The 25,595-nt window shown below is 58.6% G+C and overlaps 2 protein-coding genes across 8 annotated transcripts in view; one reads left to right on the forward strand and one right to left on the reverse strand.

Moving 5' to 3' along the window:
* Positions 1–1,454, forward strand: part of ARHGAP44 (Rho GTPase activating protein 44) — a 182,496-nt gene extending 181,042 nt beyond the window's left edge. For 4 of the 6 annotated variants that reach the window (XM_086686061.1, XM_086686062.1, XM_086686064.1 and 1 more), the window contains one exon: positions 8–1,454. In XM_086686061.1, the coding sequence (XP_086542187.1) occupies positions 8–147 (140 nt within the window). In that variant the 3' untranslated portion in view covers positions 148–1,454. The remainder of the gene's footprint in view (positions 1–7) is intronic. The other 2 variants (XR_015243853.1, XM_086686063.1) reach the window with 2 other exon arrangements.
* Positions 1,423–23,993, reverse strand: ELAC2 (elaC ribonuclease Z 2). Of its 2 annotated transcripts, XM_086686067.1 has the most exons (24): positions 23,703–23,993; positions 23,067–23,117; positions 22,870–22,940; positions 22,086–22,150; positions 20,957–21,014; positions 19,711–19,779; positions 18,224–18,331; positions 17,279–17,337; positions 14,221–14,279; positions 14,060–14,132; positions 13,398–13,510; positions 11,708–11,803; positions 10,786–10,924; positions 10,619–10,704; positions 8,851–8,969; positions 7,411–7,507; positions 5,712–5,850; positions 5,309–5,347; positions 5,075–5,184; positions 4,041–4,140; positions 3,852–3,972; positions 3,666–3,744; positions 2,986–3,130; positions 1,423–2,503 (listed from the first exon to the last, which is right to left on the reverse strand). In XM_086686067.1, exons 1-24 carry the CDS (start codon positions 23,933–23,935, stop codon positions 2,270–2,272), a joined length of 2,463 nt encoding a protein of 820 aa, XP_086542193.1. In that variant the 5' UTR covers positions 23,936–23,993; the 3' UTR covers positions 1,423–2,269. The 2 variants fall into 2 exon arrangements, with proteins under 2 accessions (XP_086542193.1, XP_086542194.1); XM_086686068.1 differs by lacking the exon at positions 18,224–18,331.
* Between the last annotated feature and the right edge of the window lie 1,602 nt (positions 23,994–25,595).

Here is a 25,595-nt window from a genome sequence, read left to right on the forward strand (position 1 = left end):
CTTGCAGATCTCGTCCACTTTGACATCCCCTCCATCCACGTAGAGCTCGGGCCGCCGCTCCGCCTGAGCCCCCTGGAGCACGCGCGGCGACACTCGGTGACGGAGAAGAGGGACTCGGAGGAGGAGTCTGAGAGCACCGCCCTCTGACCCGCGCAGGCCCCGCCCACCACCCACCCTGGAGCGCCCCCTGGGCTCGCGGAGCGAGCGGCTGTGCGGTCACTGCCAGCGAGGCTGGAGTCGTGCGCCAAACTGTCCCCTCCGGCCTGCGTGGCCGGAGGAGTAGGTGCAGAGTTCGTTTGTTCCCCGGGGTGGTGACTTTGGCCTTTTGTTTGATCTTTGCCTTTTGACTTTGTGCCTATTTTGATCCACTTTCAGCCCCCCCCCCCCCCCCCCAGGGCTTGCGCGTCAGAAAGGTCGTTTGCAGCTGCAGGCTGGGGGTGCGGGGAGGGTTGGGGTGCCTGGTGCCACCCGCGGTTGCCCTCCCAGGCTCTGACAGCTCGGGGGGCGCCCTCCCGTCACCTCGGTGACTACAGGGGACCCCCCCCCCCCCACAGCAGACTGGCTCTGGGATCCAGAAGTCGTGGCAGCGACGTGCGCCCGCAGCGCAAGTCGGGGGGGTGGGGGAGGCAGCCGGTGTACAACCTGCGGCCGCCCTGATGCGTGGGCTTTAAAGTCAATGGCTTAACACAAAATCTGCTTCCCTTCCTAAGGGTTTTGCTTTTCCCTACCGTGTGACCGAAAGCTCCCATCACTACCTTCTCGTTTTATACTTCTGAATTTCTAATCTGATCTTGAGGGCGCCTGGACGGCGGAGGATGGCGCCCCGGCCCCGCAGAAACCTCCGCCGACAGTAACTACCCCCATACCACCCCCCCACCCCCCCCCCCAAAGGCAGGTCACCTCTCTTTCCCGGAGGCCGCAGGGAACAGCAATAATCGCGCGAACCCGAGCAGCACGCAGGAAGGGAAGGTGGCCCTCGGCGACGCAGGGCAGGAGGCACGGCCCCGCGGGCTGCGCTCAGCAGTGGGGCGGGCCCGGAGGACACGGGAAGCCCAGTCACACTTGGGGATTAAGGGAGTGAGACGGCATCGGGTCTTGCATGCAACTCAAAAGTTCCGATTTTATCCGTTTAAAATCGATGCGATCTACCTATACATGATATAATGTTTGTATATATGAAATCTATATTTGTTGAATTTGAGCCAAACTAAACCCATGTATAGGTGTACAATGAGAAATTCAAATGCTTATTCCCCCCCCACACGGTGTAAAGTAACCCTCCCCGCTGGTGGGATTTTGCCACTTTTGATGCTAACAAACAGCTTTGCTCACTTCTGGCGAGGACGGTTCAGTACCCAATTTGTAACGGAGCCCAGGGGTTGAAAGTTACCTTTAAATACATGTACAAATAGTTGTCAAAAGTAATGTTATTAAAATAGATTTATTATCCCTGAGCGTGGCCTATCTTCTTGTTTTGACGATCAACTTGCCGGGAACATTCCTCCTCGGGAGGAAACCTGAGACCAGGGCTGGGCAAGGCTACATCCTTGGTTTCACTTTCAAATCTGTGTGTTCTCCTGGGAGGGAGAAGACACAAATAAATACCAGACTCCTCTTTGAAAATTCCCTCGGTTTCCAAGCACTAACCTCAGCGTTGTTAAATCCCACAAGGAGGGCGGGAGAGCCAACTCGGCGTCAGAGTTCTCATGACTCCAGGGTGGTGAGGGGGTCTCCCCCGAACAGTGGGAGGACCCGCGTCTTCCTGAGCCGGCATGGCTTGACTTCTGTCAAAATCCAGGGCACAGAGGGGTGGCCACTCCCTAGGGACAGGCTCCGGAGGTCCTCGCCGTCATCGGAGCTTCCAGGTCACCCTGGGTGCAGGGCGGGGAGACTCCTGCTCAGCGGTGTTAAGAGGACGAAGCAAAGCACTTAGGTTCCACGCGGCATCTTTACTGGGTTCTGTCTTTGGAAGTGGTATTTCTGGAGTCTCGGGCACTCAGACACTCACGACCACGACGCGGCGTTCCTGGGACACGGCTCGCCTCGGGTGTGCAGAGAGAACGCATTGGCTGCGGCAGGCATGGGCACGCCGTTTTTCGTGACTTCCTTAAAAATTGGCTTGTACCGAATTCCACCTGTCCGTTTTTCCATCCGGCAGCCTCACGTCCCAAGGCCGGGCTGGGCCCCGCCGAGGGCTGCCCAGGGGAGCAGACCCGGGGCCACCGCGCGGAGGATGCCAGCCTCCCGAGTCCGGGGTCGCTCTGGGTCTTCACTGGGCCCTGACCTTCTTGCTCTGAGGGCTCTGCGGTTGCTCCGGGAGGGCCCGTTTCTGCTGGGGCGCCCCGTCCTCAGGGCCGCCCGCCTCCCCGGAGAGGAGGGCCGCCCGCGCCAGCCGCACCCCCCGCTTCTCCCTGCGCCCCTCCATCTCCTCGATGTCGCCGGCAAACAGGGCCTGGAGCGGGGCGATCAGCTTGGAGACCGTGGCGGAGTCCCCGAAGCAGACCTGGGAGGGGAGCGGAGAACAAGGACGTGCGTCAGGGTCAGCTGCGCCGAGGGAGCCCTCTGCCGCAGCAGGTGCCAGCTCGCCCCCCACCCGCCTTCCTACCAGCGGGAGGAGGAAGCCCTCTAGGGAAAGGGGCACGGACAACCCTCTCGTGGCCAAAGGAGCAAAACCGCACGGGGGTCAGGAAAGGCGAGGCTGTCCGTCCTCACTCAGAGGGACCGCAGGCCCCAGGCTGGCCTCCTGGCCAGTTGACGAGAGAGAACACCGACTCCCCAGCAAGTGCCGAGGCGCAGATGACGCGGCTGTGGGGACGGCCGGGCCTGACTCCTCAGCGACTCCAGCGGCCAGAGACCCCGGTCCGGCCCGAAGGCCCCAGAGAAGGTCGGCCTTGCCATCCTGCCGGGGCGGGCCACGGCGGAAGGGTGGACAGACCCCCCTCCTACCCAGAGCCCCCCCCCAGTGCAAGACCCACACGCACAGACCTTCATGTGGTCAAAGGCGATCCCCACTTTCTCGTTGAAGCCGGGGCTGAAGAGGGGGACCTTGGCGTAGCGCTGGCTGAAGTGGGTGAGCATGGTGAAGCCCGCGTTCATCCGCACACCCACGCCGATTGCCTGAGACGTGGTGCTGCCGACAGAGGGCACACGTGAGGCCGGCGCCCAGCGGAGGGAGACCCCCTCGCACACAGGCCCTGGGAAGGCCGGGTGGGGGAGGGGGGGCTCCTCCGTCAGTGCCCCTACTGCCTACAAACTCTTCCTGACGGCTGGATTCTTCGCACACGCCCCCAAACGGAGCCCAGGCCTGGGCCGGCGTCAGGGCGCCCGTCCTGAGGGCAGCGAACGGTCAGGGGGCTTCTCGCTTGGGGTACACGCTCTTGTCACAGCAACAGCCCGCGACCCAGGCGGGCCTGCACTTCCCCGGGCAGCTCCCTGCTGTGGCTTCTGTTTCTGCCACCATACGCGCAATACTCGATCCCCACCCCGGCTAGCGCCCTGACCAGACGGCGCTGCAGAAATGAGGGCAGAAGCCCCCACGGCCTAGTGGGAAGCCAGCTGGCCCCGTGTCACGGTCCCTGGAGAGCACAGTCGTTCCCTTTGGGGCTGACGCGAGGTGGCTCCGAGTGCCCCCGGGGAGAAGGGAGCGGCTCATCAGTCTCCCCTACCTGTGCGTCTTTTCCACGGCCTCCTCCTCCAAGCCGTCCTCCAGCGTGGCCTCGTGTATCAGGAGGGTGGCGTCCTTCCCTAGAGAGGAAGCAGCAGACACTGGAGCAGAGCCCTCTGCCTGAGAAACGCCGGGTCCCGGGTCCACACCGCCATCCGTTCCCCCGCCCACACTCGCCTCCACTCACCCATCTGGACCAGAGCCTCGCAGGGCATGGTGTCACCCGAATAGACCAGCTTCCAGCCGGACGCGTGGACCAGCGCGCAGCCGAAAGCATGCTTGCAGTGCCGGACCAGGCAGGTCTGAAACTGAAGGAGCGGCTGAGCGGCCTCTGGCTGTGCCCCCGTCACCCTCCCGCCTGCGGGCGCCCCCTTACCTCTCCCAGATCACACGCTTCCAGCAGCGAACCAATCAGCCTTTCAACCTCGGGGCTGGGCACCTCTGCCCCTTTCTGAAGGCATTTGGCAGGAATCAGGCTGGGAGAAGACAGAAGAGTTTAACGCAAGCGTGAAAAAACAAATGTCATGGGTTTTTAAAATTATTTTGAGAGAGGGGGCGCCTGGGTGGCTCAGTCGGTTGAGCGTCAGACTTCGGCTCAGGTCATGATCTCGCAGTTTGTGGGTTCAAGCCATGTGTTGGGCTGAGCCTGCTTCAGATTCTGTGTCTCCCTCTCTCTCTGCCCCTCCCCTGCTCATGCTCCGTCTCTGTCTCAAAAATAAATAAAAACATTAAAAAAAAATTATTTTGAGAGAGAAAGGGAGGGCAAGTGGGGGAGGGGCAGAGAGAGCGAGACAATCCCAAGCGGGCTACCACTGTCAGCACAGACCCCGACTCATGGCTTAGTCTCACGAACAGGGAGATCATGACCTGAGCAGAAATCAAGAGCCGGTCACTCAACCGACTGGGCCACCCAGGTGCCCCTGGGTGTTACCTTATGTTATGTTAATGTGATTCAAAGTACAAGTGTCTGGCTAGAAAGCCCCAAAAGCGTTATTGTAACTAAAGTATTTAAATCAGTAACTAAGAGAAGAGAGTTGTCATTTAAAAAGAGCCAAACCAAGCCCCGAGGCCTCAGATGAGGGCCCCCGGAGGCTACAGTGAGGGGACCGACCCCAGGCACAGGGACTCCCTCCCCCGGGTCGCCCCTGCTAGGGCGCCGGGCCCTGGGCCGCTTTCATGGAGAAGTGCGGGCGGAAAGCTAGGAACTAGAGCAGAACCGAAAAGAGGGCTGGGCTGAGATGCAACGCGGGACATCAACACGCGCGCGCGGGAACCGTCGACGGTTCCTGTCCTGGAGTCAAAGCATCCCTACCCCGTCGCCCGCCGCCGGGGGCCCAGTCCCGGGGAAGGCTGCGGGGTCCCGGCGTCTCGCGAGGGCCGCGGCCGAAGGCGGCAGGTGCCGACGCTCACCTGACGTGGTGCAGGATCCGCTGGCACTGGTGGTGGTACTGCTGGAGCCAAGCCCTGAGCTGGGTCGGGGCGACCACGGGCAGAGGGTGACACGGCCTTCCCAGAGATGCCTGAGGCAAGGACACCGAGGGAGCGCCAAGTCAGGGACGGGAGGGAGCTCAGGGTGACAGGAGATGTGGCCGAGGGGTGAGCCAACCAAACTCAAAGGACAATAAAAGTGCGCGCGGCACTTACCAGGGCTCGCTCCCTCTGCAGCAGAATATTTAGCAAGCCCTGCAGGGGGGAGAAGGGGACACGCGTCAGCCACGTCCGGAGTCCCCTCCGCCACGCCTGGCTTCTGGCGTCCTGCTCTTGCAGCCGCTCCCTCCTCCCTATCAGCCACAATCCGTGGGCAGCGTGACCAGGGACAGGGCAGGGGTCTGGGGTCCCCACTGGCCCTGGGAGGGCCCCTCAGGGCAGGCAAGCCGGGTGAAGGCTGACAGCGGGACCTTGTCCAAGGCAGTGCACCGAGCGGAGCGACCGCACCAGCGAGACAAGAGCCAAGGCCCTGGGCTCATCTGGGCACAGCAGGAAAGGAAGGGGGGTTGCGCGGGCCAGAGCGGCGCCTGCCCTCCGCCGGGGTCCCCCCGCCGCTCACCGTGTGGTGATCCGCGTGCAGGTGGGACACGAACACAGCGGCGAGGGTGCCCAGGACCCTGTCCACCTCGTCTCCGTAGTGACGGCACAGCTGCCCGAACGTGCCTTCGCCACAGTCCAGGAGGAGGGACCTGTCGGGGCTGTGGACGAGGGTGACGGTCACGTGGCCGGGAAAGGCCCCTGGGGCCCGCAGGGCTCCCACGTCCGGAAGAGGCGGGGCGAGCGGCTGCGTCCCTCCCACGCCTTCCCACACCTCTGGTGCGCTGAGAGGCCGAGCCCAACGCCACGGCAGCTCCGGACGCCAGAGCTCATCGCACAGAGGCGGCCACCGGCCACGGAAACCCCTGAACACACACAGTACCCAGGGCCACGCGGATGCTGGCGCCCGGCTTGTGAAACGGGAGGACAAAAGCATCTACTCGCAAGGAGGCCCCTCGGGTTATCGGAGCTGAACCCGGCAACGGCCCCCGCGGCCACACCAGCGCCGGGCACGGGTGCGCACGCGGGGCAGCCGCCCGCTGTGCTTCCGGTCGAGCAGTCCTGGCCTCCTCAGCCCGGGCCGCCCCCTGCCCGGCAGGGGCAGGACAGGCAATGACCGCCGGCGCAGGGGGGTGACCGGCAGAGGCCCCGCTACTGCCGGGGAGCCGCTCGCGGAGTCGGGCCCCGGGTGCTTCCATCCCGATGGCCCGTCTCAGCCTCTGCCCCGCGGGGAGAGGCCAGTCTCCCGCAGGCCTTCGTCCTCCTCCGGGAGGGGCCGTCCGGCAGGGGGCGCTGTGGCCGGGCTCCGGGGAGAAGCCCCAGACACACAGACACGTGACCTTCTGGGCAGGGACCACGTTGCGGAAGCGCCTCCGGACGAGTCGCGTCAGGCTCAATGCCACTCGGGGGGGGGTTCGGGAGAAGCCCCTTCCACGGAGCCTCTCAGCCCCCAGAGGGAGGCCTGGCCGCCTGACTGCTCTTCCGGGGTCCTATGGAGTCTGTCCCAGATGCGCGCACGCTTGATGTCAGGGCGCGCCTCGTACGTGCCGTGCGCACTGGACGCGGCTGGCGTCCGAGACGAGCACGCACGGTCTCAAAGCGGGCCCGGGCCCTCACAGTCTGACTTCCTCCACGGACGCATCTGCAGACGCACGGCGAACACGGCCCGGCGCCCGGGTTAACCTCTCTGCGGGCGAGGACGCCGGCCCGACCCAAGAGAACCGAGTCCGGGGGCCGAGCACGAGCCGGGCGCACCAGCCCCGCGGCCGCTCCACGCACCAGCAGTCACCAGCTCGGGGACAGCACGGCGCAGCGATGAAGACACCGCCTCACACTCCGGAGCTGCCGCGACCGGCGGTGGGAACTAGTAGCCTCTCTGAGCGTTGGTTTACCGATCAAGGCAACGGGTGGGCATTGCTTCATAGGGTTAACGTGAAAACTCGGCGAGATGGTTTCTCAGCAAAGCGCACGGCAGACGGCGGGGCCGGCTATTTTCATCAACAGACAGCGCAAGGGACGAAGCCCGGTGAGTCGCGGAAGCGCCAGCTACTGGGGTTAATCACAAGACGCATCAGCGCCCACGACTCCTCTCCCCGGCACTCTGGCCGAGAGGACGCTCCATCTGTCCCGGGCGGCGGGGCAGGGGTTCTGTTTGGGAATTCGGGGCGGTGCCCGGCGCACGGAGGGGGGGGGGGGGGGAGGGGGCTCCAGGAACGCAGTACCTTATGTTGACAAGCGTGGCGCTGACGTTCCGAATCTTCATCGGGATGGCAGACCCCGTCCCGAGGAAGATGATTTCTGGATACTGGCTTCCATTCTCTATGGAAACACACACACGAGAAAGAGCCCATTTCTGTGGGTCCAAAGTGAGCCGGCACTCAGCCACGAGGGGCGTTAAGTCTCGCTTCCCAGGAGGGGCTACGGATCCCACCTGGCAGGGCCTCAGGAGGCGAGGCCCCCCTCCACTGGCTGTTTGGGCGTCAAAGCTGTCTGGGAAGAAGGGCAAATAAATCCCACGGCCCTTCCTTGGAATGAAGTGCTCCTGGTCCTTTACGAAAGGAAGGGGCCTTTACGCTGTGAATCGTTCACCTCAGGGGGCGGGTTCTGCCTGGCATCCAGCTCTTCCCACCAAGAGCTTTACAGGGGACACAAGCAGGCTCAGAGGGGACGCACCGCACGCAGGCTCTCTCCAGAGGAGGCGGAGCCAGAACCAGAGTCTAGAGAGACTTGATGGTTCGGAAGCCGAGGCCCCTTGTCAGCCAGTCTGACCAGCTCCACGTGCACGGCCAGGAGCCTGATCCGGGTGGATCTTTCACACGCAAACCAGAAATGCAATCACAAACCCAAAGCAGACAGACGGGAAGGCTACTTCTGGGGACAGGAGCCCCTATACCCGCCCAGGTGAACTTCCATGCAGAAACTGTAGCCGGGGGCGGGGTGCCTGTGTGGCTCGGTGGGTCAAGCATCCGACTCCGGCTCAGGTCGTGATGTTGTGGTGCATGGGCTCGAGCCCCACGTCAGGCCCTCTGCTGTCAGCGCAGAGCCCGCTTCGGGTCCTCTGTCTCCCTTTCTCTCTGCCCCTCCCAAGAGCACACTTGTGCTCTTTCTCCAAGATAAACAAAAACAAAAACCTCAGAAACTGCAGTTGGGTGGAAGGCCATCTGGCCCCATGAACGCCCACCCGCTTTCTGGACCAGCGTTCTCCGCTTCTATCATTAGCTGGAAAGCACCCTAGAAAAACCAGCTCCTGCAGCAAAGGTCACCAAGCTCCCCCCCACTGCTCTTGCTGACGGCACAATGGCGAGTGTCACCCAGCAAGGCGGCTTCGTGGCCAAATCTCTTGTGGATCCTCAGCAAAGCCAGGACCGGATCCCGAGTCGGCTCGGCCAGGGTTCAGAGCTCTTTCCGGAGGCCGGCGGGAGCTCCCAGGCCCGCCGCACACAGCCACGTGCCTTGTAAAGAATGGCCGGGTGCCATCACCAAACACTCTGATGCACCTGGTCTTGGCGGGAGGGCAGGCGGCAGGCACGGGCACCGGTGTTCTCAGAGAACACGTGTGACGTCACTAGCCCAGGTCAGAGGGTGCCTGCCGACCTCCTGCTTAGCGCTCCGAAAACACCAGCGGCCAGCAGAGGAAGGCTGTTCTGGGGTCTTCCGCTCACCTGCGGGGGTCGGGCCGTCCCGCACAGCCTTCCGATATTCCTGCACACTTTCCTGGAAGTTGGGGAGCTCCAGGGCCTCGGCGATGAACTCCTCAGGATTGCAGTTAATAACCGCATCCCTGCAGGGAGAAAAGCGTCTCAGGCGACCGGCCCGGGCGCGGCCTCAAGCAGACACCCAAGTGGATGTCTGGAATTGACTTATGGACGCGACCCGCAGAAAGTCCTTCACATCAAGAGTGAAGGCCAAGTGCCTGAGACCCCGGGCGGTCCTGTCCTCCTGCCGTGTGGACGCTTCCTTCTCAGCCTAGTCGGGGGGTGGGGGTGGGGGTGGGGGGGGTCTCAGAGCAAGTTCTGAATAGCTTCAGCCCCTCACGACATCTCAGCTCAAAGTCTCACGAACCCGACACGACTGACATTCAGGGCAGGGTACTGCACGCCACCCTGACCTCCACCCACTCGAAGCCACTGGCAGCCCCCAGGCCCTCCCGGGCTGTAACCACAAAAAACATCTCCAGACGTTGCCTGACGTCCCTTGGGAGCCAGAGGAAGGGAGGGGAGAGGAGCAGATGGCCCTGGTGGATACGCACAGCCCACGAGCAATGGCTCGCGTGGTAACAAGTCCTCAGAGCCCAAGAACCCTGTGGAAACGCAGGCCTTGACTGATGCGTTTCTCGCGAGGCCCCGGCAATGCGACGTGGCTGGTCCCGCCACGCTGACAGGCAAGCCTCCGTCAGCGGCTCCCCACCCCGACCGGGCGCTCGCGCAGGGAGGCCGGGCCCGGCTCCCCAGAATCCGACCCGGGAGGCCCGGGACTTGCACCGTGCGTGGGCATGAGGCGCATCTGGGTACCGGCTGGGCTCAGCTTTATGAGCCTTGTGTGCAGAGGCTGACAGCAGGCTCCGAAATCTGAAGACCGCACGGTCTGTAAAAAGCCCGAGCACTCGTCACAAGAGCACACAGCGTGCAGTCACAACACAGTGGACGGGAAGCTTCAACTCGCTCGGGATTCACTTGGACGTGAGAGATGTGTGGGCGGGAGGCACTTCCCACGGTACTGGCTGGACTGGTAGAGGCTTTCCTGCCAGCAACTTAACGCTCACCGAGTGCCCTCCGACCCAGTAACCCCACACCCGCGAACCCCCCTGACGGAACAGAGTTCCCCTGAGACGCTTGCCTATAAAACACTCGATGCCTCAGTGGAACAACACAAAACTAGAAACGTCTAAAATGAACAAACTCCCCATCTGCAATGCCATTAGAAATCCGGTTACCAAAGACCACGCAATGACTCAGGAAAAGAAAGACGTGTCAGGTCACAGATCCACATACACACTTTTCAAAAGATACATTCCCTGCTTGTTCCAATTTAAAAACAGAATGTTAACCATCAATTTCTCTCATCTCGGGGACGAGATGACGGGTGACTAATTTTCTCCATCAAACACACGTTACTTCTCTGATGTAAAACAAGGGACACGTACGTGTCCCTGTCGTCATGGGGAAGACTTTGCAAAAGCTTCGTCGCTGGCCTCACCCTCCCGCCTCGACCCAAACCAGAGCCGCGTGTCCTGGTGACTTTGCTCTGGGACGCAGCCGCCCCCGTTCATTTACTGCTCGTCCGGGGCTCATCTGCAGCAGGGACAGAGTTCAGTGCCCGAGACCAGGCCACGTGGCCTGCACAGGCTGCAGTATTCACTACCTGGCCCTTCACGAGGAGAGCCTGCCGCTCCCGCTCTAGACCCTTCCGTCAGCTCAGAGTCGTCCTGACCTCTGCCACTCCCTCCGAGGACGCAGCTGATACTTGAGGAGGCACTCGCCCCGGACGGTGGGCACACGGGAAGCCGGGACTTCCTCCTGGAAGAGACAAACCCCACTGTGTGGAGAGAAACTGAGCCGAGGGGCCGGGCTGGGCTGGGGGACCGTGTGGGGCACTACCTGGCGGCAGGGGGTGGCGAGCGGGGGGAAGATGTCGGGGTGGATGAGGCTGAGCTGCGTCTGGATCTTGTGGCTGCGGAGATTGTGGACGGACGAGCAGCTCTCGTTCAGGACCAGGTGCTGGGCGGCGGGCCCGAACCTAAGGCAGAGACGGCGTGTTCACGGTGCCCTGCAGGGGGGACCCCGCTGCGGGGACAGCAGCGACACCAGTGCACGTAGGTAGGTGGAGGGGCTCAGAGAGAGGAAGTCGCACTGCTCTGCTCGGAGTCCAGTGCTCTCTGCGGACTGGAAAGAGTCCAGAAGAAACCAGAAAGCTAAGACGTCGGGCGCCTACATAGGGACTGGGAAACAAAACAGAGTTCAGGGTAGAAGAAAAGGCACCATAAAAGGAAAACAGACCACGTGTGTTAGGGCTCAGGCCCTCCTCCAGGAACAGAGGGTGACAACGAACCGGCTATCCAGGAAGGAGCGGAGGGGGCGCCTGGATGAACAGGGGGCTGGGGGGCTGGAACCCCACCACATCACCCTGCGCTCAGAGCTTAGCTCCGACACCACCTGGTTCGGCCCCGCCTGGTGCTGAGCTGGGCCGGCGTGGAGCGCCCTCTTCTCCCGGTCCCGAGCTGGGCAGATGGCCACCTCGCAGGACGGGATGAAATAGCGAGGCACCAGCACACTGCCTGTCACATGCTGGGTGTCCAGTGACCTGAGGCTGCTGTGCTACACTGGCCAGTCTCTTCTTTAGGACTCGGCCACGGGGTCATCAAGAGCGGGCGGTGCTCACTGGGACACGGAGTGTGCGGGGACCCCACTAGCTGCTGGATGTGTGCGCACGGCGCCACCTAGTGCCAGCTGTTCCCCACGCGGGGCACAGGTGTCTGCCGGGGGAAGGAGGGGAGGACAGACAGAAGGCACAGGGTCCTACCTCTCCATCCACTGCTGGTACCTGGAGTCCGCAAGCACACGCTCCGGGGCCATGTGAACCACCAGCGCCACGGGGGCCTCGGCATTTCCCTGGTACCTGGGGGGAGGGGAGAGCGGCGTTTTGCTTCGGACAGTGATACAGGCTCACAACGTTCGCACGCGGTGCCTGTGCAGCCGTGGGGGGGGGGGGGGGGGGCGGCGCTCGGCTTGCTCTCCCGGTGGGTGAGCACAGGGAGGGCGCCAGCTGGCTCCTCTGGTTGGCTCAGGGGCTGCCCGCCGGGCCTTCCCGCGGGCGCCGGAGACCATCCCCGTCCCCTCCGGCCACAGGGGTCGGACCTATGGAGCAGGACAGAGGTTCTCCAGGCCTGTTCTTGCTCCCACCCCCCATCTTTCACAGCAGCTCCCCCCATAAATCTCGGCACCTCCAGGTCTGCCTTACTGCCCGCCTTCCAGTAGACCCAGGGCACAGGCATGGGCCGTTACAATGGTCTGTGATTCCACCGTCCAGAGAGAGAGGGTCACTTTCTAACATGCTGATGCATTTCCTTCCGGTTCCCGTAAAAAAAATTCACACGGTATTTTTAACCTGTCCTTCCCTTCCGCGCACACGCATGCTCACAGACAGACATACGGACAACACACACACATACACACAGAGCGCACGGGGTCGTGTGCTTAAACCTCACAGCACTGCCTCAGCGCACGCGCCACTCAGCTCACAGGGACTCCAAGCAGCTTTGCCGCCACGGCATGACTGAAACGCAAAGCCTGTGCCGGCCGGGTACCCAGAGTCGCCCAAGGAGAAAAAGCAGGTCTGAGGAAGAGCTTCTCACACTAACCTGAAGGAGTTAGAGCTGCCCCAGAAGGTCTGTTGTGATAAGCAGCATAAAACGACTGAGTGAAACACGTAAATCAGAATTAGGAGCAGGAGAAATACACGCAGAAGAAACCACGAAGGACGGGAGAAAGAGGAAAGCACGGGCGTGTGGGGCAAAGCTACCCGGGATGACAGCCGACCTGAAAACGGGTCCCGCATCTTTGCACGACAGGAGACAACGGAGCCCAGGCCACCGGAATATCAGAACAAAGGTGTTCCCAGACTAAGGTTCCATCCCTTAACACAGACCCCTGACCAAGACTCTCACACACATCAGACCTGCCTCAACAGATTCAGTGCAGGCAAGTAAACAATTTATGAGCTAAAAATAGTCCAGGGGCGCCTGGGTGGCTCAGTTAAGCATCTGACTCTTGATTTCGGCTCAGGCTCATGGCATCGAGCCCGGCAGAGGGCTCCGTGCTGACAGCACAGAGCCTGCTTGGGATTCTCTCTCCCTCTCTGCCCCTCCCTACTCACGCGCACGCTCACTACGTCTCTCAAACATAAATAAACTTTAGAAAAAGAAAAAAAGGGCTGAAAACAATTCTAGAACGTGTCCTAGACTTAGCACCCTAACCAACCGCTGATCTTCTAGTCTGCAAGGGCTCTCCGGGTCTCAGTCTTCCCTAATTTCACTCACACGCTCGTGTACTCCATAAAGCCCGCTGACTAGCAGTCCCTTGGTCCATCCTGCCAGCAGGGGCCTGACCCCGGCACTTGGAGCTGGGAGCATGGGCTTCCCAGACGCGGCTCCGTGCCAGGAGCAAGCACGGGCCAGGCAGACGCCCTCCTCCACCCCGACGGCCCTCATCACCTCTTTAAGGTGGCGTTCTCGCAGACGGGCCGAATGAATCCTTCGTCCGGACACTCCACCACAACAAAAGCAAGGCCGGGATCTGGAGGAGTACAGATCTCTTCAGGCAAAATCTGCAAAACAGCGGGGTGATGACTCCGAGGGCAGAGCCCCAGCTCAGCAGACATGCAGGGAACTGCCGACCGCACAGAATCCCTACGGAACACGCACGGACCAGCGGGAGGATCACCGCCCGCCCCCTTCCCGCTCGCGATGCTCCTCTACACGTACGCAGACTTGGAGAGGGCACTTCAAACCCAGAGTGGCCATGAAGCCGGGCAGGACAGTCAAGGTTCCCTTGGGTTTGTGGCCGTTGGTTCTGACATTCTCAGACGCCAGAGAAAACACCCTGGTTAAGAGCACGGTGGCGGTCCTTTGGGCCGCGTGCCCCAAGCCCACCCTCAGGGGGTCTGTCGTACGTCCGACAAGGGAGAGCACCCATCTCGTGAAGAGGAGGACCCCCAACTCTAACTAGACGCTCCGCATTTACACCCAAACGTGGCCAGCATGGACACGCTTCCCTCAAAGTGAGCTCTGTCTGCAGGGCCCGGGCCAGAGCACGGCTGTCCCACGTTCGGGCCCCCACGGGGACTGCGGACGCATCTCGGAAACGGGCGCCTCACCTCCCTGCCCTCGTAAGTGACGCTCCTTCCGTCCTTGACAGCAGCGATGATGGGGGCGATGGCAGCCGTCCCGCTGAAAAGAGGAGGCCAGCCACGGGTGAGCCAGGCGCTGCGGGGACGCGGGCCCCCCCGCCCACCCCCGGCCGCCCAGCCGCACTCACACGGGGAGGCCCAGCTCCTTGGCTTTGAGCACCAGGAAGTTTCCTTTCTTCACGTGCAGCTGCCACAGACAGAACGCAGACGTCATCTCAGTGAGGGAGGAGGAAGCTCGGCTTTAACCACTTTTCTTGGGTTTTAACCACCTTTCTGGTTTTATGTTTTTAGTGTGTGTGTGTTTTAATGTTAATTTATTTTTGAGAGAGCGAGCGTGAGACGCAGAGGGGCGGAGACAGAGGGAGACAGAAGATCCAAAGCAGGCTCCACGCTGTCGGCACAGAGCCCGACGTGGGGCCCGAACCCACGAACCGCGAGATCATGACCTGAGCCGAAGTCAGACGCTTCACTGAGCTGCCCAGGCGCCCCTGGCTTTGCTCTTTAATTTCGGTTTCTTTCTTACCGCTTGATGAAGCACTCAGGTCCGGTTATTGCTTTGAAATGAAATACACCATATGCCATGCTACATCCTGAAGAAGTCACTGATTCTCAAATACTTTAGGACTAAAAGCTGAACGACTTAAAACCCAGCACATTACTTCCTGACGTTAACTTGTTACAGATTAATAAAATGCAATCCATTTCCAAATCAAAAGTATCCTTCAAGCATCCTTGAGAAGAAACAAACACCTTTCTGTCTGATCATCCCGTACTTACCATTTAATAGCTAACAGAACGTGACCAGAACCTTGTCTAACAGAAATGATCGCACAAATCCCTACAGGACCCAGAACCGTGAGGGCAGTAACAGGCACTAACGTGGGAGTGATCTTACCCCTGTGGTTTTCACAAACCCGTAACAGGGAGCCGCTTTCATCCTGGAGAAAAGTTGTAATGAAAAATGCCCGACATGCTCTTACCATGCCGGAAGGACAAACAACAAATCCCGCCCCCAAACCTGATAGTCACCCTCCTGTACTTAAAAAACATGTACGTTCATTCTACGGATCTACGTGTTTCATATGTAATAATAAAAAGTCAGAAACGGCATAAAAACTTAATAAATCTTTGACTACGAAGTTCTACTTGGTTTTCATTTTCTTCCTTAGATCTTTAAAAGGGAAGTAACTCTGAGGGCAAAGCCTACAATTTGGATCCTTGAGTCTTACTGGGATTCTAGAATTTTCTAGCTCGGCAAACATTACCCTAGATGAGGGATTACAGCTTTAGTGCATGTAACACAAAGATGATGAGCTCAGATGACGGCTTCAGACATCATCATCTGTGAAAACGTGACCTTCCCTCCACAGACCCTGATGGGCTTCAGGATGGAAACTACGTCTCTGACATTTAACAGGGACTTGCAGACTAAGGCAGGCAAAACCCCTCCCTCTACTCCAAGCTGACTTCAGCCCACAAGAGACACGTGCCCACCTGAGGGCACGGAGTGTGTGGCAGGCAGTGGAGAAGCAGAACACAATCCCGTGAGGCCCCGCGCTGGCACACGGCGGTCTGAAGCCCATGCTCTCCTAGCGGAGGACAGCCCGAGTCCCAGGCCCTCACACGTAGGGCCTCTTGCCTTCGACCTCGCACAGCCTGCACCAGCTCAGCTGTGCTGCCGTCCAAAGCCTCAGCCGGGAAGCAGCAAATTGGCTCCAGGAGGGATAAGGGCCCACAGGCTGATCGGTGAGAGCAGGGCCCAGACCGGGCAGCAAACAACAAAGGAGGGGACACAAGGGCCGGGGGGGCCATAGCCCACAGCCTCGGGAACGGCGGCCCAGCAGTGGCCAGGTTTACATGTGGGGGGGCGGCCCCACCACACAGGGCACACTTCATCACGCTCCATGGCCTCTACTGAGAAAGGAGGGAAGGACCTCATACAATTTACAGATTACCGTATAAACCTACTTTAAAAATTGGGGGCACATAGGTGGCTCAGCATCCAACTTCGGCTCAGGTCATGAACTCACGGTTTGGGAGTTCGAGCCCCACATCGGGCTCTGTGCTGACAGCTCAGAGCCTGGAGCCTGCTTCGGATTCTGTGTCTCCCACTCTCTCTGCCCCTCCTCTGCTTGTGCTCTCTCTCAAAAATAAACATTAAAAAAAGTTATTTTACTGCCTAAAAACTCAGAGATACCCAAGTAATAAGCCTATCGACAATAGTACCTAACTTATAAAACCTACTATTACTTAAATAAATTGACCAGGGCGCCTGGGTGGCTCAGTCCGTTAAGCAGCTGACTTCAGCTCAGGTCACGATCTCTCATTCAGTGAGTTCAAGCCCCACCATCGGGCTCTGTGCTGACAGCTCGGAGCCTGGAGCCTGCTTCAGATTCTGTGTCTGCCTCTCCCTCTGCCCCTTCCCTGCTTGCACTCTGTCTCTCAAAAATAAATAAACATTAAAAAAAATTTATTTCAATAAGGTTGACAGAAGTGATACAATCAATGATCCTGCAACTGATAACTATTACTACTGACCTTCCAGAAGTGTTTTCCCTGATTGGTGTTATAATTTGGATGAAAATTACAAACCTATTTTAAAATCAACATTACTTCTCAAAAACCAATGAAAGCCCACAAAAAGTCAACACATGTAGCTTTACCACAGATTAAAGTGTTCGCTACACTTAATAAAACTTTAATGCAAAGCCCTACTAAAAATAGGCCATTAGTCAAGTTTTTAAAATACTCTATTGTCATAAAATTTTCACAGAATCGGACCAACTTCAGATTTGCAGACACAGGCCTCAGTGAGTGCTCGCCGGCATTAAAACGCGTCTAGCTCGAGTGGTTTAACAGCTACGGTAAAACCATCTGAACTAAAAGAGAGCTGAAGGAGTCTGAACGGAGGCCCGATTCCTTTGCAGGAACACAAAGCCACATTTCTGAAGTGCAAGACGCCTGACTGTTCCCAAACACAAACCAGCGTGTAGGCAGAAGGGCTCCGTTGCTGGAAGGGCGTTTGAAAGTACATAAAATTATAGGTGGCAGATGGAGACACAGGGGGTCTGTGCTCCTTCTGGGCACAGGGGACTCGGGAGCTGCCACCTCAGAATCACAGGACAAGCACTGATGGAAGGTCACCACGCACGCTCACTTTTGAAAGCCCACCGGGGAGGCGCTTACCTTACAGACAAAGGCTACGACCAAGGACGGGTCCCTGCCACGCTTTCTCTGGCCGACACCTGAGGAAAACCGAATGTGGTCAGAACAAGGCCAGTGTGAACCTTCTCGGGCTTCCCAGGTGGATGGTCATCCGAAGTCTGGCTTCGTGCAAAATGGAACGGACACAACCGTACGAGACAAGGGTCAAAGAAAACCCTGGTATCCTTTCTGCGGCAGACCTGGATGTCGTCCCACTGGCGCCGAGATCGGAGCAAACAGAAAATGCAAACTGCCCACCAGAAAAACTAGAAATGTCTGGTGAAACGTTTCAAAAAATGACAGTGTACCCAGACGTGGAGAAGAAAAAGCCGTAATGTGCTTTATAAACAAGGGTAAGAATACGCGAACGAACTCGAAAGTAAAAGGCCTGCAGGGAAGCTGCACCTGTGCCATCCACACCAGGGTGGCGCACAGGCCGGCCCTCCTGGGGCAGCGGGCCCGACCAGGGCAGAGAGAGGAACGATCGGCCTCACCCGCCGTGGTCCCACGCCTCCAACACCTCTACTCCTGGGATTCTGACCCACTTTCTCAGCAGCCTGTCGTTCTGGAGGAAAAGGAGCAGAGCCACTCACTGATAGGACCCGTGGGCTTCGCGCACTCGTGAAGGATCACCTCGCGTTAACGAAGGCTGCGAGAGGCTGCGTACGAACCCATCTGCCGGAGCCTGCTCTCCGCCGGGTGCACGGAGCACAGTGTGGGGCCCAGCCAGGCTCGGGGACTGGCCCTAGAGCTCCATACGGCCACCTTCACCCTCTGCCCACGGGCCAAGTCCCACACTGACAGAGAAGCGCCCGTTTGACACACAGGCTTCTTACGAAAACAATTCCAACCTGCAGCAGGACGGGGCAGCAGATAAAGAAGCCAGCGTTCTCGAGACCGCATGCTGTCGGGTTTAAATAGCATTACCGTCTGCAAGATGCTGCTCGTTTTCGGTGGATCCAGAATCCGAAGACTGCCCTGGACTGAGTCTTTCTGGACTCTGAGACGGGTGGCGTTCTCCACGCTTCTGCTCGCCTGGTTGTCATGGAAAACAATCAGACCCCACGCCACGGAGGTGAGCTCACGGCCAGGAGCCCGCTGTGCACACGAGTCGGTACCGGAGTGCCCAATAAACAGCCTGCCTCCTATGACAGTGACTGGGTGCCTCCCCACCCGGGTCTCTGACCAGGCGCCACACCCACCCGGGTCTCTGGGCTGCAGGACCTTTTGATCCCCTTCCCATGTCTGCTCAGCCGAGAGCCCTGACCACGGCAGGGACTCAACAGTGTCTGCGTACTGAAACGCAGGCAGGCAGCAGGCTGGTTCACGCACCGGCGCCACCCTCCGTGAACAGACCTAGGCCGACCGTGACAGCGCCGTGGGAGGGCCGTGACTTTGCAGCCAGTTAAGTCTCCAGGCCAGTAAAACAATTCCGCCATGCTAAGAGGCCGGCTGGGCCGCTGTCTCGCAGAAGCCCTCCCGCTCCCCCCCTGCACGTTCCTTATCGGCCCTAGGGTCTGGGACAGCCGGCCAGCTTGGGCCACACAAGCTCACGTCAAAGCAAACGGTCACGTGCCAGGAAGGGAGGAATAGAGAGGGACACACATCAGGCCCGGGGGGGTCGGGAGGGGTCAGGAAAGAGAGGACATCTGACCAGGAGTGAGCCAGACCAGGCGGGCTCTGATGCGACCAGCCGTCTCACTGGGCCCCAAGCATGTCTGCCTCTGCTCAAGACATACACCCACCTCCCTCCCGCACACACAGGGGCCGTGCAAGCTGCATGTCCAGGCCAGGGCCGGGCTTCCTGGCCCCCTGCGGGGGGCTGTCTGTCCTCTGTGTCCCTTGAGCACCTGGCAGGCCTCGCTGTCAAGGGAACGTCCCTAGTGCCCTGCGTCCTCCTCGCCATCAGCAAAACCTGGCCTGGGGTGTGACTGGCCACAGATGAGACACACGTGGCGGGGCCTGACAGGCGGACGGTCTCTAAGTCAAAACCTCGTCGTCCGACCCTGGGACCCGCGAAGGTTCACGGGACCTTCTGAACTATTCACAACACTTCTATTAGTGTTAGTGTTTATAAACAACGCCTTCCTAGCGCAAACCCCTCCAGCATCCCATCACGAAAGGAGTGCTTACATCCGTGGCAAATAAACCCCAAGCGATAAACGTGCAAAACTGACAGGGCAGATTACGATGTCCCAAAGTACAATCACGATCGTTAGGAGTCTGGTGAGGTTGTAAACTCCTGAAGGGCAGGAACCATCTCAATTCTTCCACTAAATTTCCTGATCGTATCGAGAACACAAAACCAGGCACACAAAGCCAGTACTCGAGCATTTTCTATTTTCGCACGCCCCTTTCCTTAACCGGGACCTACATGCCTCCCTCCTCCCAGGAAACGGGGCTTTTGTACTCACTGTATATGGGGATCTGGAAAACTGTCATGGTCTCATCCTTGTATTCGGGTGCCGAGTGGGGCCGCACGGCTGTATGAAAAAGACCACGGGGCAGTGACTGCACTGAACAGAGGCACTGGGGGAGGAAGGGCCTTCCAGATCACCAACCACAAGCAAATGGTTTCCCTTGGGATTCTGCTGGGAAGCTACACTACAACCAGAATTTCTGAGTAAATTACAAATTTTAAGAAAGAAGCACCAATGTATTTTCATCGGCCAATACTACACTCAATGAAAAAAATGTATTCTCACTACCTGCTTAAAAAAAAAAAATTTCTCAAATTAATTTTTTTTAATTTTTTTTTAACGTTTATTTATTTTTGAGACAGAGAGAGACAGAGCATGAACGGGGGAGGGTCAGAGAGAGAGGGAGACACAGAATCGGAAACAGGCTCCAGGCTCTGAGCTGTCAGCACAGAGCCCGACGCGGGGCTCAACCTCACAGACCGTGAGATCATGACCTGAGCCGAAGTCGGATGCTTAACCGACTGAGCCACCCAGGCGCCCCAACAATTCTCAAATTTAAAAGGCATATGTTAACACACGGCCTCGTGACACCAAAAGGAATGCATCATCTCAGCTGTAAGAACCACCATCCGATGTGACATAAGACGTTAGTGTTTCCACTGAAGATGAGCATCAGGGGCGCCCGGGGAAGCTGGGCTGGGCATCCGACTTCGGCTCAGGTCCTGATCTCGTGGTTTGTTAAGTTAGAGCCCCAAGTTGGGCTCTGTGCTGACAGCTCGGAGCCCGGAGCCTGCTTCGGATTCTGTGTCTCCCTCTCTCTCTGCCCCTCCCCTGCCCTGCTTGCATTCCCTCTCTCTCTCAAAAATAAATAAGCTTCAAAAAAAAAAAAAAAAAAAACAACCAAATGATGTTTGAAGAGGAGTGTTAACAACCCAGGGACGAAGACCCCCTCGGGGGCGGGGGCCCTGCTGGCATCGTGGGCTCCGCCTCGCCCCAGGAGGAGGCCACCTGCCTCCCAGCAGAGCCCAGCTCGACCGAGTAGCATCTCTAGCCTCTACCTGGGGGCAGGAGGGGGCGCGCAGAAAAGCGCAACAGGCAAGATTTAAAAAATTCATCTCCTGTTGATGAAGCACGGGGTTTTAAGGTTTCACGGGGTCCAATTTTTATGGTTTCTCCTTTGAGAGACTGGGGCAGACAGAAGTCAGAAATGGCCGATCACGAGTCAGAGGCAGGAACGTACCCAGGTCTATTCCCTTCAGCGGACCAGAAAATGTTTTGATAGCTTCCAGGTATTTTTCCTACAAAAGAGAAAGAAGGAAAGCAGCAGTTCCGGCGGCGACGGGCAGTTTGCAGAGAAGTCAACGTAAAAGCCCAGTAAGTATTCTGAGCCACCTTTGCAGAAAGAGTCACACGGTGGCCGCTCTACGCTAGAAGCCAAGGGTTCAGCGGTGAGCGGGGGACGCGCTCCCCAGCCTCGTGAGACAGAAAATCCGGCGACAAAACTGAACCGAGGCAGAGCACAAACCCCCGGGGAGTGGCAGCCGTGCTGAGGGTCTGCAAGAAGCCCGTGGGACGCGGGGGCCGGGGTATGGCCCGTCCGAGAGTCAGGCAGGCTCCTGAGCAAATGTCCTTGCGACGGGGCTCTGGGGGCTCAGAAGGAATGCCCTGGGACGGGAAGGGGCTTCAGGGCAGAGCTAAGAGGGGCCCGCAGAGCTCCAGCGTGGGGACCCGGATACGGAAGCCAAGGGTGGGCCAGAGCCGGGACCCACAGCGCTCCCAGGCCCTACTGCGGGGGCGGCACTGTGCGGGCTGTGACTTGCCTACGGGTGCGTCCCCACCGCGTGGCGGGTATGAAGCTGTCATGGAAAACACTGGTAGGAGACAGACGGCACGAAGGCCTCGAGGACAGACAAATGGATGGATTCGAGGCACTATTTTGGAGACAGAATTAACAGCACCTGGCAGCTGCCTGCCTTTCCTGTTAAGAACCGGGAAATCACGATGGGCACACCACTTCTCGGCAGTGTGAAGGGGCTGCGTCGCAAGGTACGAACAGGTCTGAAATGTGCGCGCGCACTTGCTACCGAACACGTATGGAGCTGGCTTAGCGCTTTACGTGCGTACCTCGCGGAACCCTTCGCAACTTTACGGAACATCACAGCCATCTGACAGAGGCAGAAACGGAGGCTCTAGGAGATACAGCGACTTGTGCAAGGTGACACAGCCTCTTTAGCTTGAAAGGCGGAGGGTTCACTCCACCGTCAGTTAACTCCGGAGGGCAACAGGGGAATTTGCAGAAACGGAAACGGCTCGCAACTCACGTTAAAAAAGGAGGGGTTGGCCTTGACAGCTAGTCAGGAGAGACTCACCAGCTGTGGAGGTCCCGAAAGCACACACTTTGGGAGCCCGGTTTCCTTTAAGGTGAGAATCATTCCTGGAAGGAAGAAAGGAAAGAAGGGAGGAAGGTCAGCCGTCTCCTCACCGTGCCCGGAAGCTGCCACCAGGGGGCGCACTCCTCGCTTAACCAGCTATTTATCTCCTTGTCCTCGTTCAGGCTTCAGTCATCAAGGGCCACGTGCAGCAGTGACGCCTGCCGGGGGGTGTAAGGTGACTGTAACCATCACCACCACACCCTCCGGTTTACTGGCATGTTTCTCCAGTCCAGCAACTCGATAAACGAAGTGGATGGTAACGCTTGGGAAGCGGCATGCGTGTTAAAATCTGTCCTTCTGAGTCCCAGCTTTTCATGCTGCAGCTGACGGGGCGAGCATAAAAAGAATTCCAGCGCGTGGGGGCCCTTGGGTGGCCCGACTTCAGCTCAGGTCATGATCTCAGGGTTTCTGAGTTCCAGCCCTGCATCGGGCTCTGTGCTGACAGCTTGGAGCCTGGAGCCTGCTTCCGATTCTGTGTGTGTGTGTGTGTGTGTGTGTGTGTGTGTGTGTGTGTGTGTGTGTGTGTGTGTCTGCCCTTCCCCTGCTCATGTTCTGTCTCTCTCTCTCTCAAAAATAAGCATTAAAAAAAAAAAAAAGAAAAAAGACTCCAGCTCCCGTGCGCTCAGAAGATGGGCAAAAATGAACAAACAAAAAACGAACAGGGCAGGCTAAAAATCCCAGACTTCCCTCCAGCCTCTAACTTCAGAAAGAATATACTTACCACACAGCCCCCCAACATTACACCAGTGCATTCGGGTCAGGAATATGTTATCCAAACGAGCCACCTTCAACCTAAGAAAGACAGAACACTTGAGCAACACAGAGACCCTCTGTGCTGCTTCAGAAGCACTCCTGTCTGTCACCTCAGCGTTCAGGGCCCACAATCACCTCCGCCCCAAGAGAAAACGGTGGACTCACTTGTGCTCCTGCATGAGTCGCTGGACGCCTTCTCCACAGTTGAAGAGATACCTACAGGACACACGTTACGCAAGACATTCAGGAGATGCCACTCTGTAAAAGCTCTGCCACCGTTTTTACATGCTTTACTGTTCGCTTCGAGAAAAACACACGTTGCGCTCCTGGGCTGCATTTCTGGCGTGAAGATGCTGCTTGGGAACGAACCCTCCTTAGAGGAGCGGCGAGCAGGGTACTGGAGGCCTGTGTAGCAGGCTGGTGCTGGAGCGAGATGGGTCCTCTCCCCCATCACCTCACCAGACCTGATACCACCCCACACGCCAACCATGAGGTCCCGGTGTCGGGGCACACGAGAGGTCGTGCGGCCAAAGTGTGCCACGAGGGGGCTCGGGGCCCAAGGGTTGGAAAGAGGACGCTCCTGCCCAAGTGTGCAGCTCTCAGGGGCCCCCGGGAACCCCACGGCCGTGGGGGTGTAGGGCATCTGGGACCCCCCGCACCCCCCAAGGGGCCAAGCTCGGCTGCAGCAGCGGAACTCCCCACGGGTGACGCGGAGACACCGCAGCCCCGAGGGCGGGCGGGGCGCGACGCGACGAGGAGACGCCGCCTAGGCCCGGCCAGACTCCGGGGCGGCGCACTGACCGGTTGTACTCGGAGAAGACGTAGAGCGCCGCGCCCACGTCCCGGCCGCCGGCCGCCACCACCTGCAGGTACACGGTGTTCGGGCCCCCGGGCTCCCACGCCGCGCCACGCTTCTCCCGCGTGCGCAGGTGCCGCAGCGGGTCCTTGGGCGGCCGCTGGCGGCGGGCGGGTCCCTGCGACATGGCGCGCCCGGCCGCGGACCGCAGCAGCAGCACCGAGCGAAAAGCCCACATGCGCCGGCCTCCGCCCGCGCTCCTAAGGCTGCGGGTCACTGGGCTCCTGGTGCCCCCCACGCCCCGCCCCTCCGCCCCGCTTGGCGGGCCCAGCCAATCAGAGCGCCGCGCGTCGAACTGCCCACCTACGCGAGGCCACGCGTCCAATAGCGAAGAGCCTTGCCCCTCGCGGCTTGTCAATTGGGGACGGCCATAGAGTGGGGGCATACTAGAGCGCTCCGAACGGCCCCGCCCCCTATCTCTTTCCGGCTTTCTAGGCGTCGATTCTTTCCGGAAACTGTTTCGCTTGGGGCGGGACTTCCGGGAGCGCAGAGCCGGAAAAAGCCACCTGGCATAGGAGCGGATTCTTGGGAGTTTTCGTCGGGTGCCCGGGGCGCTTGATCCCTTTATCCACGGGTCGTGGTGTGCCCCGCTAGGCGAGTCAGCCCTTGGAACTTTGGTTCGTTCTTAGTTGTGGTGGTTGTTAGGATGAAATGTGAGGGGGTAAGTTCTAGAGAGCGTTAGCGTAGGCGCCTTCGCTAATTTTATTTCCAGTGATTCGCATGAATGAATGCAGGCTCCTAACAGATTGCTTTATCATCTTTGGGGAAGAAAAGCAAGAATAATCCATTAGGGGTTAAGAGAACAAGTCCTGGAGCAAGAGGGTCTTGGTTCGTTTGTTAATGGGGTGATCTCGACCTGTCTGAGCCTCAGTTTGCTTATCTGTAAAGTGGGGTGGGGGTAGTTACAGTTATCTATGAAAGGGCGGGCCTACGCCGGCCAACTCCATCTTGTTCTGTGTCCTTCACCTTGACCACGCCTCCTCCCCTTGAGTAGCTCACCTGCCTAAGAGGACTCGGACCCTTCCCCAGCCAATTGGCTGAGGCCACAGCCATTACCTCACCAACTGCCCCTAGACCCCTATAAAACCTTTGTGCTTTTGAAACTCGCTCTCTCTCCCTGGTATCTCACCACTGCGTTGGTGCAGGTAGGGGATTGAGCTCGAGCTAGCTTGAATAAAGGCTCTTTTGCTTTTGCATCGGATTCGGCTCCCTAGTGGTCTTTGGGGATCACGAATTCTGGGCATAACAATCTACGCCAGATTTTTATAATTAAAGCGCCTGATAATATATTGAAAGCACTTTAAGTGGCGCCGGCACAAAAGAGGCACTCAGTTAATGGCAGCAGAAATAAAAAGTAGAGTACTTCAACCCACGCAAAATATATTGGAACCAACGACAGGTGGCTAAAGAGATGCTGGGCGGGGACTTCGCAGGAGTAAGTGTCCCAGGACCAGCCCTTTGCAAAGCAGTAAAAGGACTTCCTATCCCCTCGCATAGCTAATGAGGATTTCTCCCTGAGAGAGGGCTCAGTTAAAGCCACTAGAGATACAAGGAGCGCCCTCAAACGGGCAAGATGATTTACCCAGGAGCTCCACGCAATTATGAAGCTGGTTCTATGGAAGGTTAGGGCACAACTGTGTAAAAATACATTTTGTGCTTGAAGTCCCCTTCCTGGTGAGGGTCAGGACAACTGCAGATCTGCTACTGTAGAAGGCTGGACTTCTGAAAAGATTATGGTACTACCATCCCCAAAATTCATGCAAAATAGAAACAACACTCGATCAACAAAATAAAGAGGCAACAGACAGAATGAGAGAAATGATCTGCAAACCAGGTGT

The sequence above is a fragment of the Puma concolor genome, chromosome E1, assembly GCF_028749965.1.
Source record: "Puma concolor isolate L17-30 chromosome E1, mPumCon1.1.hap2, whole genome shotgun sequence".
NCBI classification, from domain to species: domain Eukaryota; kingdom Metazoa; phylum Chordata; class Mammalia; order Carnivora; family Felidae; genus Puma; species Puma concolor.

Excerpts from the sequence above, each read along its gene's own strand:
- ELAC2 (XM_086686067.1), bottom strand. The coding sequence starts at position 23,935 with ATGTGGGCTTTTCGCTCGGTGCTGCTGCTGCGGTCCGCGGCCGGGCGC. Across the intron at positions 18,332-19,710 it reads TTTCCAGATCCCCATATACA|GCGAGCAGAAGCGTGGAGAA; the intron begins GTGAGTACAAAA and ends CATGACAACCAG. Across the intron at positions 3,745-3,851 it reads CGAGGCTCTGGTCCAGATGG|GGAAGGACGCCACCCTCCTG; the intron begins GTGAGTGGAGGC and ends CTTCCTCTCTAG.